Raw genomic sequence first — 14,141 nt, forward strand, 5'->3', positions numbered from 1 at the left:
CAAATAAGCTCTGTCTGTCTAATGGTGTTATATGTTATCCATTAGTTAACCTGTGCCATATAGCCATTTTTCAATTTCCGCCATTGCTCCACAGCAGCTTGTTATATGAACTATAGTAGTGTTTCTGAAGCAAACAGATCAGTTTTACCAGTGCAGGGCAACAGTATATTTTCATTACTTTAAAACACTTACATTTTTTGGTGTTACTGTTCCTTTAAGAACTTATCTGTTAACTACTGTGTATCATGTGCTTGAATGGCTGCCCCATGGCTACACAGCAGCTTGTTCATAAAAGCTATAGTAGAGTTCACTCTACTTTAATTTTTTGGCATTTTATGTCGAATGGCAGATAAGAATGTTTTATAATGATTAATGTGCACAGAAGGTTCAACTAGAATTGCAAATAATATTGGGCAGCTTTATTTATACTAGTACTTGCACAAACATAAAACCCATAAATCTAAACACGTCTTACCTTAAGGACAGAGACACGCGGTCAGATTCTGGGAGATTAGTCGTCCGTCGATAAATCTTCTCTTCTTCGGGGTGACTAATGCCTTCCTGCCTCCCAAAGAAACTTCGGAACACGAAGCGCCCCGAGTGCCATCCCGCTGGCGATTTTCATTCTAGCCGGGGGAAGGCAGTTCGGGGAGATTAGTCGCCTCGAAGAAGAGATTTGTCGATGGGCGACTAATCTCCCTGAATCTGACTCTGTGTTTCTGCCCTAAATAAAGGGAGTATGCATAAATAGAAAATTAAACAAGGATTGCAAGGTAATGGTTATAAACATATTTTTGCCTTACTGTAAAGAATTTTTAATTATCCCCAACGGCATGACTAGATGTGTTTTATTTTTTTAATAAATGCTAATGGGTTGCTTTTTTGTATTATATACTGTAAATGGAAGCCTGATATCCGGAAAGCTCCAAATTCCAGAAAGGACTTTTTCCATCGTGTGCATTTTAAGAAAATAATGAATTTTTTTTAAAAATTGATTTACTTCTCTGTAAAAATAAAACACTGCCATGTTCTTGATCCTGAGCTGCATATATCCATAGCGGTGGCAAAACAATCCTGTTGGGTTTATCTAATTTTTAAATGTGTATTTAACTGACCCAAATTACAGAAAACCTCATTATCTGGACAACCCCAATACCAAAGCATTCCATATAATAGATACCATACCAATGCCTTTAAATCATTTATTAAGCAGAATGTGGCACAAGTTTTCTGGGGTCAACCCTTTCCTCAGGTGCTCTAGTTTAGCAATAGACATCACAGCCTTGCAAAAGATTGCTGTTGTTTTCATTAACAAAGATTGCATTACTGAGTTATGCTAATCCATCACTGGTTATTGCTCCTTAGTGCTATACCCAGGGGACGCTCTCGCCTGAAAGGACCAATATTTGAATACATTCCATTTGAAAGCAAGGACAACAGTGTGAGTGCAGTAGACAAATCCACACAGACCTGCTTTTTCCATTTTACCTAATTTAATACAGTGCTTTAAAGCCAAATTGTAACTTTGGCCTTATTTTCTAACAATTATAAATGAAGTTTGTACACAGTTGTCTTTTAAATGAATTAAGTTAAAACAATAAAAGCAGGAGTGCTTACTAGGATCCATAGATATACATGCAACCAAATTTCCTAATCAGGATCAGGAAGTTAGGCTTGTTAAAGGAACAGTTCAGTGTAAAACTAAAAACTGGGGAAATAGGCTGTGCAAAATAAAAAATGTTTCTAATATAGTTAGTCAGCCAAAAATGTAATGTATAAAGGCTGGAGTGACTGGATGTCTAACATAACAGAACAGAACTTCCTGCTTTTCAGCTCTCTAACTCTGAGTTAGTCAGCGACTTTAAGGGGGGCCACATGGGTCATAACTGTTCAGTGCAGTTGATCCTTCGCATACTGCTCAGATTCAAAAGCAACCGTTATGACCCATGTGGCCCCTCAAGTTACTGATGCTTTACAGAGGAAGTGTGAACAAAAACAGATGCAGCACTTATATTTGATTCATTGCTGTGTTTTGCACCATATCCATTGCACAGTGCAGAGTGAAATGCTGGTAGGCATAAAGAGCCTGTACTTACCACCCTGAGTCTGCCTGCATGTGTGCTCATGGTGGTAACTGGTGCAAAGTGCAGAAGACATGATGGCTCATACCTGATTTTTGTTTTGTTTTTTGCACCCTTCTCCACCATTTGTACTGAGGTGGCATGCCTCACCTAAGACCAGCAGTATGGGAAATCCTTCTCATTCTAAACCAAAATTACAAACAAAAAATATATTTTCAGGCTGTAGTTGCCATTGTCCTTTACCATATTAAAGGTATCATTATATTATTTGGAGGGATTTGACCCTAGCAACCATGCATTCATTGGAATAAGACACTGGAATATGAATAGGAGAGGCCTGAAAAGAAAGATGAGTAATAAAAAGTAGCAATTACAATACAATAGTAGCCCTACAGAGCATTTTGAATGCATGCCTTGTCTGGAGATGATGTTTCCTCTAAGCCAGCTGTCTCCTTTCTATAACCTACACACCTTAAAATAACTCTTAAGTGGTCACATAGATTGAAGGTACCATTGAGAAGGACAAATAGGAGGAGGGTGAGAGAGGACAGCAGTCTTTACCTTTCAGAGAAAGTAGGTCATTGGGGATCACCAAAAAAGCGCATGCATAAAAATAGTGTCATGTGAGAGACGCTTAAGGTATATGTCTGGAACAAACAATAACACGCAACAGTAGTTAGGGAAAAGTAAGCCTGAAACCTGGGTCCAGTAGTGAAAAATGCAATTAGAAATTTGGGAGAGACAAACTGGAGACAGCTGGATGCTAGTTGTCTTCAACTAGTGGCTCTATTCTACTCTATTTTTCAGCTTTCCACTAAATCTGTAGACTGTTCTAGCATCCTGGGGGTGTAGTTTAGGAAATGTTGGAGCCATTAAGGCTCAATTGCAATGCACAAATAACTGCAGTCCTCTCACACTTTAAAGCTGGCCATAGACACACAGATCCTATCGTACGAATTGAGGATTGGTACGATTTTCGGATCGTGTGTGGAAAGTGCCGACAGCTTTCGTCCGGCGGAAATCGGTCGATTGGTCAGGTTTGATTTTGGCCTGACCAATCCCGATGGAGCCCATTGCGCATCGTAATCGGTAAGTTCGGACGTACGCCCGAACAATCAGATTACCCTCGATATAGCCATGCTCGTTAATGTCATATCGGGGAAAGATCCGCTCATTTGGCGATGTTGCCAAACAAGCGGATCTTTACGTCTATGGCCATATTCAGTTTACAATCCACTCCCCTCAGTCTTGCTCTGTGCCACGCTTGTTATCAGATTACCCCTGATATAGCCATGCTCGTTAATGGCATATCGGGGAAAGATCCGCTTGTTTGGCGATGTTGCCAAACGAGCGGATCTTTGCGTCTATGGCCACCTTAAGTGTAATTGAAAAATATTGGCTGAATCGGCCATCAGAGCCAATTTTTCTAATGGCACATAATAGTGGACATTTAGTTATGTCCAAATGCAAGAGAACTAAGGGGTGCGAAATGCTTATATGCCTGATTACAAATTCAGCGCAAGTGGAAAGCACTTCATTGGTGGCAGTTGTTAGAATTGATACAATGGTCGCTAATATTCCACAAGAAATATATCAACAAATTGTATCAACAAAATGTAGCAAATTGTAACCGTTCAGATGCTCCTGGATCACTGAGCTGCCAGAAACACAGGAACCATAACATTTTAAACTTACATTTTGGGAGAACGGTAAAAAAATAAAAGATGTGAAGCAATTGAAAAAAGTCTTAGTTTATGGTAAACAATCTAAAAACAAGTTTGTACCTTTAAATTGGGTTTGTGGTTAAATAGGGTTTAATTTTTTTTCTTTCTTGAGAAACTGCTTCAATTCCTTTTACCTTTTATCTCTCTTCTAACAAGCATTCTTATGCTCTTAATGGCCTGCCAATTTTAAGTGAATTTGGGAGAGGCTACTTCTCAAGCCAAACCAACATGCCAAGTGCTTTTAATGTCAAGTTTTGTAAAGCTGTACATCACTGCATGACCCTAAAGAACGGCTGCCATCTAAGACTTGTTGCGAGGATAATTTTTGTTTGCTTCCCAGACTAGTGATGTAATTAGCCCTAGAGGGCAATTAAAAAGCATATTAGAAAAACACTAGCTTGTTTAGTACTAGAACTGATCTTGCAAGCTGGCTATACACGGATGCTGATTTCTTTGCTTTCCAAGGTGCAGATGGAGTTTCTTCGAGCAATGTATTAATTCAGAAATTTGATGTAGTGAGTTTAGCAGACAACAGTCACTTTTATGTTGAACATACACATATGTGATATATAAATTCATATTTTCATATTATTGTTTTTATCTGCAAATGTTAAAATTTCTGCAATGTTTGAGCGCTGTTTTACTGTTATATTGTTACCAAATGCAATGCTTATTTAAGTGTTTTTGTTTTCAGATTGACAGTGATAGTGCTTGATTTTTTTTTTTTTACATATAGTCGGATTAGCTCTGTTTTCATTCATGGGGAGTTAGCAAAATCTCTAGGCAAGGTCTATATAGTAATTTAAGGGTTGATACCCATAGGCATTCTAACTTCCATTTACAATAAGACTCTAATTTAGGCATTGATATCTATGGTTACAAAATAGGGTGGAGGTTTTTCTGTCAAATGGATTTTTATTTGCATTTAGAACTAGCTTCAGAAAAGAAAATGGCTCCCTACTGCATAGACGGTGAAAGCATAGCATTCTCTATCATGGGAGGCATAATAATACAGACGGCAAACCCAGTGACTGCTTGTGGTCTAGGTGTTGTATAAGTACAGATTCCTATAAGCAGGCCTGGACTGGGAGTCAAAATAGGTCCTGTCATTCCAAGTACACAGAGGCCCAAACAGCCCCCTACCAGCCCACTGTATGGTAACTTTCTATGGATCCGTACAGCAGCCCCTCTAGCATCTGCCAGAACCCGCAGATTGCCAGTCTGGGCCTGTCTATAAGTTATGACTACTGGTTTTTGTCCTGTGCCATCAGAAGGGTACATCTTTTTCTGTTAATCATGTTTTAATCACTTAAACTTTATTTAATTGGCTAACTAGACTTTTACTGGGACAATGTGTTTTGCTTATGTACCCATTGTATGAAAAGCAGCACACTCCCTAGAAAAAGGAAAAAAGCCCATGTGCTGCCACAAAATATATTAGCATAAAGAACACAGAGCACTAGTGGGACTCCACTGGTATAACTGGACGTTTCTCTCCTGCACAGAGGATCACTGATGTCTTGATGAAGGTCCAAAACGTCGACTTACACCATTAAAGTTGTGCACATTAATTAAGTAACATGAGTGCTCAGTGTTCTTTATATAATATATATAATATATGTGTGTATTTATGGAATCCGTTATCTGGAAACGGGTTATCTTAGAAAGTTCCACATAATCTAAATTTTTACAAATGATTTCCTTTTTTTCTATGCTTTTAAAACAGTACCTTGTACGTGATCCAAACTAAGATATTATTAACCTTTATTGGATGCAAAACCAACCTATAGGGTGTATTTAATGTTTACATGATTTTCTAGTAGACTTAAGGTATGGAGATCCAAATTACTGAAAGGTAAGTTTTTTGGAAAACCCCAGGTCCCGAACCACTCTGGATAACAGGTCCCATACCTGTACCTTGATACCTATAAAAATGCAAAAAGACTTCTGACTTAATTCTATTGCTCACGCTTTGCACATTTTGTTAGGTATACAAAGGTTTCAGCCTGTTATCATCTTAACTTGGACTTAAAAGGAATCAGTCATCAAGTACAGGCAAAACAATCCAGGCAAAATCATTCATTCATGAATCATATGCCTCTTCAGCTTCTGTCCTTGCAAGGCAGACAACTGTATCCAGCCTGGAAAGTCCTGGCATATTCATGCACAGCCAGGTTTATTTATAAGTTGGCTCCTTTAGCTAAATGCTATTTCTAGTGCTTGTTGATATTTCTTACATAGTCAGCATTACAAAGTTTGCCCCAGTGCCTTTAACTGGAAGCAGATGTCATTGCTAGAGAAGTGTTACAGTGACCATCTAAAAAGTGTTGACATCCAGTTTTAGACTGTAGGGATTCTCACATCAGAGAATAGTTATGCTTAAAATACAATTTTATATTTAAAATCTTGGTTGGTGGGAATGAGTCTAAGTATCCAGACACTTTAAAATTGACTGCTGCCTGTTAATAATAATTAAATATGTGCCTGTTTGAGTATGTGTGCTATAAATGCTGAAACAGCACTCTGTATGATTTATTTCAAGTGCTTGTCTTAATGATCATATGGGATTGTGTCTCTTTCCTTCAGCTGCATTGTGTTATTACAGTAAAAAGTAACTAATTACAGTAAGCCTTAATTCTGCACTAACCCTTCCTGTTTCTGACTGGCATTGCTTGCTACAGTAAATATTATTATCCACAAGTGCCCCTAGATCCTTCTGCAGCAAAATTTTGCCTAACTTTAGGTATAAGTAGCCTGCTAATTTTTAAATCCCAAGTGCATAAACTTCCACTTATGTGTATATAGGGCTAAATAGCTTTATCAAATGCATTTACTATGTTGGAAAATGGAGGCAGATCGATCCAATAAATTGCTGATATTGTAAAGGTGTGTTCTTATTTTTTCCCCCTCATATTTTATCTTCACAGATAAGCGGAAATAAACTTGCAATGAAGGATCAACAACCGGTTAAAGTGCAACAGTTTTTTGAGGACTCCGGTAATCGAAGGGTTGGTGCAAGTGTTCCAAGTACAGACAGCGCATTTCCCTTGTTGACCAAAGAGAAGAGTTCAGACGGCTCAGGAACTTTAAAATCTAGTGATAGCTCTGCCAAGTCATCAAAGTCCACGTACCTAACTCCTGAGCAAGCAGTGAAGCAATACAAGCACCAGCTCTCTGCTTATGAACAACAAGAAATCAGTAGTTTTTCTGAGATCTATTTTGTGGGTCCAAATGCAAAGAAGAGGCAAGGAGTTGTAGGGGGTCCTAATAATGGAGGTTACGATGATGATCAAGGAGGCTACAGTTTGGTGCCACATGACCATGTGGCATACAGATATGAAGTTCTTAAGGTCATTGGAAAGGGCAGCTTTGGTCAAGTTGCAAAAGTTTATGACCAGAAGCTCCACCAGCATTTGGCACTAAAGATGGTCCGCAATGAAAAGAGATTTCACCGGCAGGCTGCAGAGGAGATCCGCATCCTGGAACACCTCAAGAAACACGATAAGACTGGCGGTATGAATGTGATTCACATGCTGGAGAGTTTCACTTTCCGAAACCACATTTGTATGACCTTTGAGCTTCTGAGCATGAATTTATACGAGTTGATCAAACGAAATAAGTTCCAGGGTTTTAGTCTGCAACTCGTTCGCAAATTTGCCCATTCAATCCTGCAGTGCTTGGAAGCTTTGTACAGGAATAAGATCATCCACTGTGACCTAAAGCCTGAAAATATACTCCTCAAACAGCAAGGGCGTAGTGGTATTAAAGTTATAGATTTTGGGTCCAGTTGTTTTGACCACCAAAGAGTTTACACATACATACAGTCCCGTTTCTACAGAGCACCCGAGGTCATTCTGGGAAGCCGTTATGGTATGCCTATTGATATGTGGAGTTTTGGCTGCATACTAGTTGAGCTCCTTACTGGTTATCCATTGTTTCCAGGTGAGGATGAGGGGGACCAGCTAGCTTGTATGATGGAGCTTGTTGGTGCACCACCTCCAAAGCTTCTAGAACAAGCCAAAAGAGCAAAAAATTTTATTAACTCAAAGGGATACCCACGCTATTGTACTGTCACCACACTTCCTAATGGGACAACAGTTCTCAATGGCAGCAGGTCAAGGAGAGGTAAAATGCGTGGTGCACCTGGCAGCAAAGACTGGGTGGCAGCTTTGAAGGGCTGTGAAGATACCCTTTTCATTGATTTTCTGAAAGGTTGTCTCACTTGGGACCCAGTTGCACGTATGACACCTAGCCAGGCCCTGCGACATCCGTGGATTTCCAAGCGAATGTCTAAGCCTTCAGTTACTGAGAAGGCTTCAGGTAAAAGAATTACCAGCCAAAGCAGCTCTTTCCCAGGAATTGGCTCCAAACTGCCTCCAGTCGTAGGTGTGGCCAACAAATTACGGGCCAATTTAATGAATGACTCCAATGGAAGCATACCACTTCGAACTGTTCTTCCTAAGCTAGTCAGCTAATCCTGACTGATGCTATGATGAGCTGATGCTTGTGACTTTTATGATTTTACTTGTTTTATTAAAAATGAGGGAAGAAAGGTATCCTTAAAGGATTAGACTCTGCATTCCCCAAGTTAATTGTATTTAAAGGGCTAAACATTTCAATTTCCATCTGGTACAACTTGATTCCCTCTATTTTATAGGTCAGTATGGTTTTTGTCAAAATACAAAGCAATAATAATTTAGAAAAGACACATTGTAAGAGTTGACTAACCATGACTTTGTTCATTACATTCACAGAGACTGAATCCTGTAGTCATGACAGAATGAGGTACTATTATTCCGATATCTGCCCAGTTGGTCTCTTCCCACTGCAGCTATTTAATTAGTTTGCCGGAACATTCAGTCACTTAGCAGAAAAGGCCATGAATTGGTCATTTGCAAAATGTGTCATCTTTGTGAAAGTAGGCTTGGGTCACACAAACAGATCTACTTGTAACAGTCTTAGAATGGATTGTCATTTTCTATATTGGACTAAGTACATATAAACCTCATCTAAAAACCTGTTTTTAGCAGACTTTTAGTGGCAGATGATCATTTCCTGGTATAAGATGGCCGATCTGTACAGTGCAGTTTAATGCATTTTGCCTGCCATGTTTTTCAGCAGCCCAAACTCTAAGAGACCCACTTTAACCTCTCAACAAAAAATTTTGCACACAACATTCAATTGTAGTGGAGGGGCAATATTGAGCATTTTGGCTTTATATATTGAAGCTCAAACATGGCAAAGTTGAAAATCACCCATGTGCCATTGCCCTTGTGGTGATAATGATCAGTTCCGGGATTTAGTGGAAAAGCTGATGAGCGTTTCCGATTATTCTTGTCCCCTGAAGGACAATTAGCACAGTTTCAAAAAGCTGTTATCCTGCAGAACATTCCTTTTTCAATAACTCGGAGGAACCATATAACCTATAGATAATGACTGGCACTGTAGCAGATGATGCTCCGCTGCAGAAGACTGTATGGTGCACATCATCTTTCCCCGACTTCCAATGTTGGTCCTTAACACCTAATCTAAAGTAGCAAGTGGCTGAAGTACAGGTATACGATCTGTTATCTGGAAACCCATTATCCTGAAATCTCCGAATTATAGAATCCATTTTATCTAAATAATGCAAATATTTAAAAATCATTTCCTGTAATAATAAAATCGTACCTTGTACTTGATCCAGGCTAAGATATAATTAATCCTTATTGGAAGCAAAACCAGCCTATAGGTTTAAATTATTTTTTAGTAGATTTTAGGTGTAAAGATCCAAATTACAGAAAGATCAGTTATCCGGAAAACACCAGGTCCCGGACATTCTGGATAACAGGTCCCATACCTGTATTAAGTTTACAACTGAAGCTTGACTGCACCTCTCAGTTCACACATAATGTACTTCTTATTGCCAGGTTAGGCCACTCTCCTTCTTATTAAAAAGCCATGTATAGGTTCTCAATACTATGTAAGAATCCTATGTAACTCCATAAACAAGCACTTTCTGGGGCAGATTTATAGAGGAATCAAACTGGGAAATATTATCAGCAAAACTTTCCTGACATTCAGGAATATATTTAACACATTTATCACAGCAGATAGATGTGCCATTTGCCCAAATGTGGCAATAATCTTAAATCATCCTTCATCCCCTATTAATAATATTGGCAGTAAGCATAATTTTTACTGGCCAGATGGCAACCCTGCACGTGAGTTCATTTGTGTTTGTTTTTTATTATAACCTATAGGGGTGATCTGAGTGCTAAAAGCTACCTTAGCAGTGTTCTTGCATTGCTAGAGCAGAGAGCTCGCACTCTATGCATTATAAAAGCAGAATTTCTGTTTTTTTATCAGTCTGCTGCCCCTGGTAACTTGTGGGGAAAGGTTCTCATCTTGCCTTATAGCTAAAATGCCCCATGTTACCTGCCCTGTAAAAAGAAAATGAGAGGATCAAGAAAGGTTAATTTGTTGTTGTGTTAAGTCACATTGGACATTAGGCCCTGTGGTTTTTAGTTAGCAGTTCATGTATTATCCTTTAGCAGTGCTTCTGGGAAGTACAGTTAAAGCAGGAAAGCTGTATGTGTACCTGTGGTGCTTTAGGAAGTATAAGCTAATACAAAGATCATGCGAAGCCAGGCAAAAACATAGCATTCTGAAAAAAAAATATTCCTTTGTTTTATATATTTTTCAATGCCATTTATACTGGTCTTTACCTGTACTGTGATTGCTTATTATAGTCACCTCATCCATCCATAACCATGTCCGATAAAAAAAATCCTATTTAAAAAAAAAAAAATGCAGTCCTATTGGAGCAATGTGTCGAACAGAAGTACTGTATATGGGTTAAACTGTGTACTAAATACAAAAAAAAAAGCTTTAAAGGAGAAGGAAAGGTTAAAACTAAGTAAGCCTTATTAGAAAGGTCCATCTAAATATACCAGTAAACCCCCAAAGTAATGCTGCTCTGAGTCCCCTGTCAAAACAAATACTGCATTTCTTTCCTTCTATTGTGTACTCATGGGCTTCTGTATCAGACTTCCTGCCTACATCTTAAACCTCATTGCCCTGGGCAAGAGCATGCTCAGTTTGCTCCTCTTTCCCTGCCCCATCCCTTCTCTGCTGTAATCTGAGCCCAGAGCAGGGAGAGACTCAGGCAGGAAGTGATGTCACACCACATTAATACTGCAGCTCCTATCTTAAACAAACAGAGAGTTTCTAGAGCTTTTTACTCAGGTATGGTAAAAGATTCTACAGAATAAATATTGTATTCTAGCTTGCACTATTGCAGCTAATCTATTGGCAATAAAATGCCTCCATAGCTTTCCTTCTCCTTTAAATATGCAACTGAACTCCACAAGAGCTAAAATCTTTTTTATTTTAAAATTGTATCCTCTTTGCAAATTGAACCTTTACATTTGTTTTTATTGCACCTCCCTGCTTATTTTCATGATTTTTTTTTAAACAAAATCATTCATCATTTCAAATGTCAGACCTTAGTTCAAAGTGTTTATTATACTGAACTGATGAAATACAGACATGCATATATAGTGTCGTGGTCCAGATTTGCCTGATCGTTTTTAGTGCCTCATAGCCATATAAATCTGTCTTTCAGGACTGCCATCAAAAACCTGTTTTTCTTGGGGTCCAGTACGAGTGTAACATTTAGTAGGGATGCACAGAATCCATTGTTTTGGAATTTTGGCTGAATCATGAGTCCTTTGTAAAATATTAGTTCAGAACATATGCAAAATAGGGCTGGGAAGGGCAAAAGAGAACCGGCCACAGCACGTGGTTCAACATTTCTTTCTCTTGTTTGTGTGACAAAAAGCCACGTGATTTTAAGGATTTGGTTTGGCCAGGCACTTGGATCTGCTTGAATCCCAAATTGAATCCTAGGTGTGGTGCATCCCTAACATTTAGAGACCCTGTGAAACAATGAACTACATATAATGAGTTTCAGGGCTTCCTACAGCTGTACAATCTATACATGGCTGCCCTGCTGCCTTTTGAAAATTTAGGAGCAGATTTATTAAAATGTGAGATTAGAGCCTCTCCACAGAAAAACTTGCCCACTTTCTCTTCTATCTATTATATGGGATCTTTAGAATTGTATTTACCAATGGGTGAAAGTTAGAGTTCACCTTCTATTCTATTCCCTTGGTAAACTATTCCCCTTTCTCAGGGCTTCCCAATGGATTATATTAAAGGAATACTGTCATGTTTTTTTAAAAACGGAACCGTTAATAGTGCTGATCCAGCAGACTTATGCACTGAAATCCCTGTTTCAAAAGAGCAAACCGATGTTTAAATATTTAATTTTGAAATCTGACATGGGGCTAGACATATTGTCAGTTTCCCAGGAACCCCAGTAATGTGACTTGTGCTTTGATAAACTTTAGTCACTCATTCTGCTGCACTGCAAGTTGGAATAATATCACTCTCCCCCCCCCCCCCAGCAGCCTAACAACAGAACAATGGGAAGGTAACCAGATAACAGCTCCCTGATAGATACAGGAACAGCACTCAATTGTAAAAATCCATGTCCCACTACTTACCACAAAGCAGTTCCATAGTGCAGCACTGGCTTTTTCTGAAAGCACATGACCAGGCAAAATGACCTGAGCTGGCTGCCTACACACCAATATTACAACTAAAAAAAATACACTTGTTAGGAAATACATTTTCCACAGTAGAGTAAATTTATCTTGAAATAAAATCTACACCATAAGGGTAAGGTCACACTGGGCGATTTGGGGATATTTAGTCGCCTGGCGACTAATCGCCTCGTCTTTGCGGCGACCAATCTCCTCAAATGTCTAACCTCTGTCTTGCGCCGGCTAAAATGAAAAGTTGCCTGCAGCTTGGCACACAGTCACTGTGCTGTTTCTATGCACAGTAAATGACTCTGGATAAAATAAAACAAACCCTTGCCTATGTTAATTTCATTATCCAACATGGAGCTTGAGTATATGCAGTAGTGGATTGTTAGAGCCTGTTTTATTCACCACTATCTAATGATACTATACCTATTGTAATGAATAGGGAGGGCATATCTCTTCCCATCCAATAACCTAACATTTAGGGAAAAATTCAAACCAACATACAGTTTGCATAAGTGCAGAAGAAAACTGAATGTTACATTTTCATATATTATACCTGTGGGTTGGGGGAAACATGGTTACTGTCACTTTATTCTTTTCAATCCCTTCCCCAAAGTTTGCAGCTATGCACTAGTAATCACAATCTTACCTTTGCCTAATAGGTTCCACATGCCTATATTGCACACACAGTGCAAAACTATTAAAAAAAAAAATCTGCTATTGGTGCATACAAATCTTATGGCCTGATCTTATGTAGCAGTATTAGGTCTAGATTAGATCTAATTCTGATCTATAACAGATAATATGATTCATTAACTGAGGCTTGAGCAGTAGCTGAAAAAGACATGTCTGCTGCTGGCCACATCATTGTTCTCGGTGCGGGCCCTCGGCTGGTGTTACAGTTGTACGTTATGATCCCATTGGATCACAGTTGACTTTTCAAAAAACAATTTTGACCAATGGGAAGGCAAAGGGGTCACACCTCCCTACTGCTTCATGTGCTACATATCTCTGGTTGTAACTATGTTATTAAAGGGGTGGTTCACCTTTACGTTATCTTTTAGTATGTTATAGAATAGTCAGTTTTAAGCAACTTTTCAATTGGTTGTTATTATTTATATTTTATAGTTTTTAGGGATGCACCGTATCCCCGAATCTTTGGTGAAAGATTTGTCCGAATACCGAACTGAATCCACAAATGCAAATTAGGGGCAGGAAAGGAAAAAGTGGAAAAAATTCTTCTTTTGTGATGAAAAGTCATGTGATTTCCCTACCCACCCCTAATTTACATATGCAAATTCAGAATCAGTTCAGCCAGGCACAAGGATTTGGCGAATCCTGCTGAAAAAGGCAGACTCTTTACAGCTTTCAAATGGGGGTCACTGACCCCATCTAAAAAATGATCCAAGTATAAAAGAAGGAAAAGGAACTCCAGCAGTGTTACTGCCAACAACCTTTTATTCTGGGTAGTGAAAAACACAACATGTTTCAGGTTCAATACCCTTTATCAAGTGAAACCCGAAACATGTTGTGTTTACCACTACCCGGAATAAAAAAGTAACACTGCTGGAGTTCCTTTTCCTTCTTTGATACTAGGATCGTTTGTAGCAGTTGCAGCACAGAGCAGCCATTAAGGAATCGGACACAAATCGTTTTGGAAAATTGTACTGACCACCACCCCCCTCTCCTATTTGGATCCCATCTAAAAACCAAATGCTCTGTAAGGCTACACATTTATTGTT

General features: G+C 38.9%; 1 protein-coding gene across 2 annotated transcripts in view; it reads left to right on the top strand.

Annotated features, from left to right (window-relative positions):
• Window positions 1–9,492, top strand: part of LOC108709487 (dual specificity tyrosine-phosphorylation-regulated kinase 2) — a 29,509-nt gene extending 20,017 nt beyond the window's left edge. The window contains exons 4-5 of one of the 2 annotated variants that reach the window (XR_005965812.1): window positions 6,733–8,462; window positions 8,560–9,492. Coding sequence is in view for 1 of the 2 variants with exons in the window: in XM_018249388.2 (XP_018104877.1) it covers window positions 6,733–8,280 (1,548 nt within the window). In the remaining variant the exon portion in view is untranslated. Of the gene's footprint in view, window positions 1–6,732 lie in introns of both variants that reach the window. The other variant, XM_018249388.2, reaches the window with a different exon arrangement.
• Window positions 9,493–14,141: the final 4,649 nt, after the last annotated feature.

This window comes from Xenopus laevis, chromosome 2S, assembly GCF_017654675.1.
Source record: "Xenopus laevis strain J_2021 chromosome 2S, Xenopus_laevis_v10.1, whole genome shotgun sequence".
In the NCBI taxonomy this organism is placed as follows: domain Eukaryota; kingdom Metazoa; phylum Chordata; class Amphibia; order Anura; family Pipidae; genus Xenopus; species Xenopus laevis.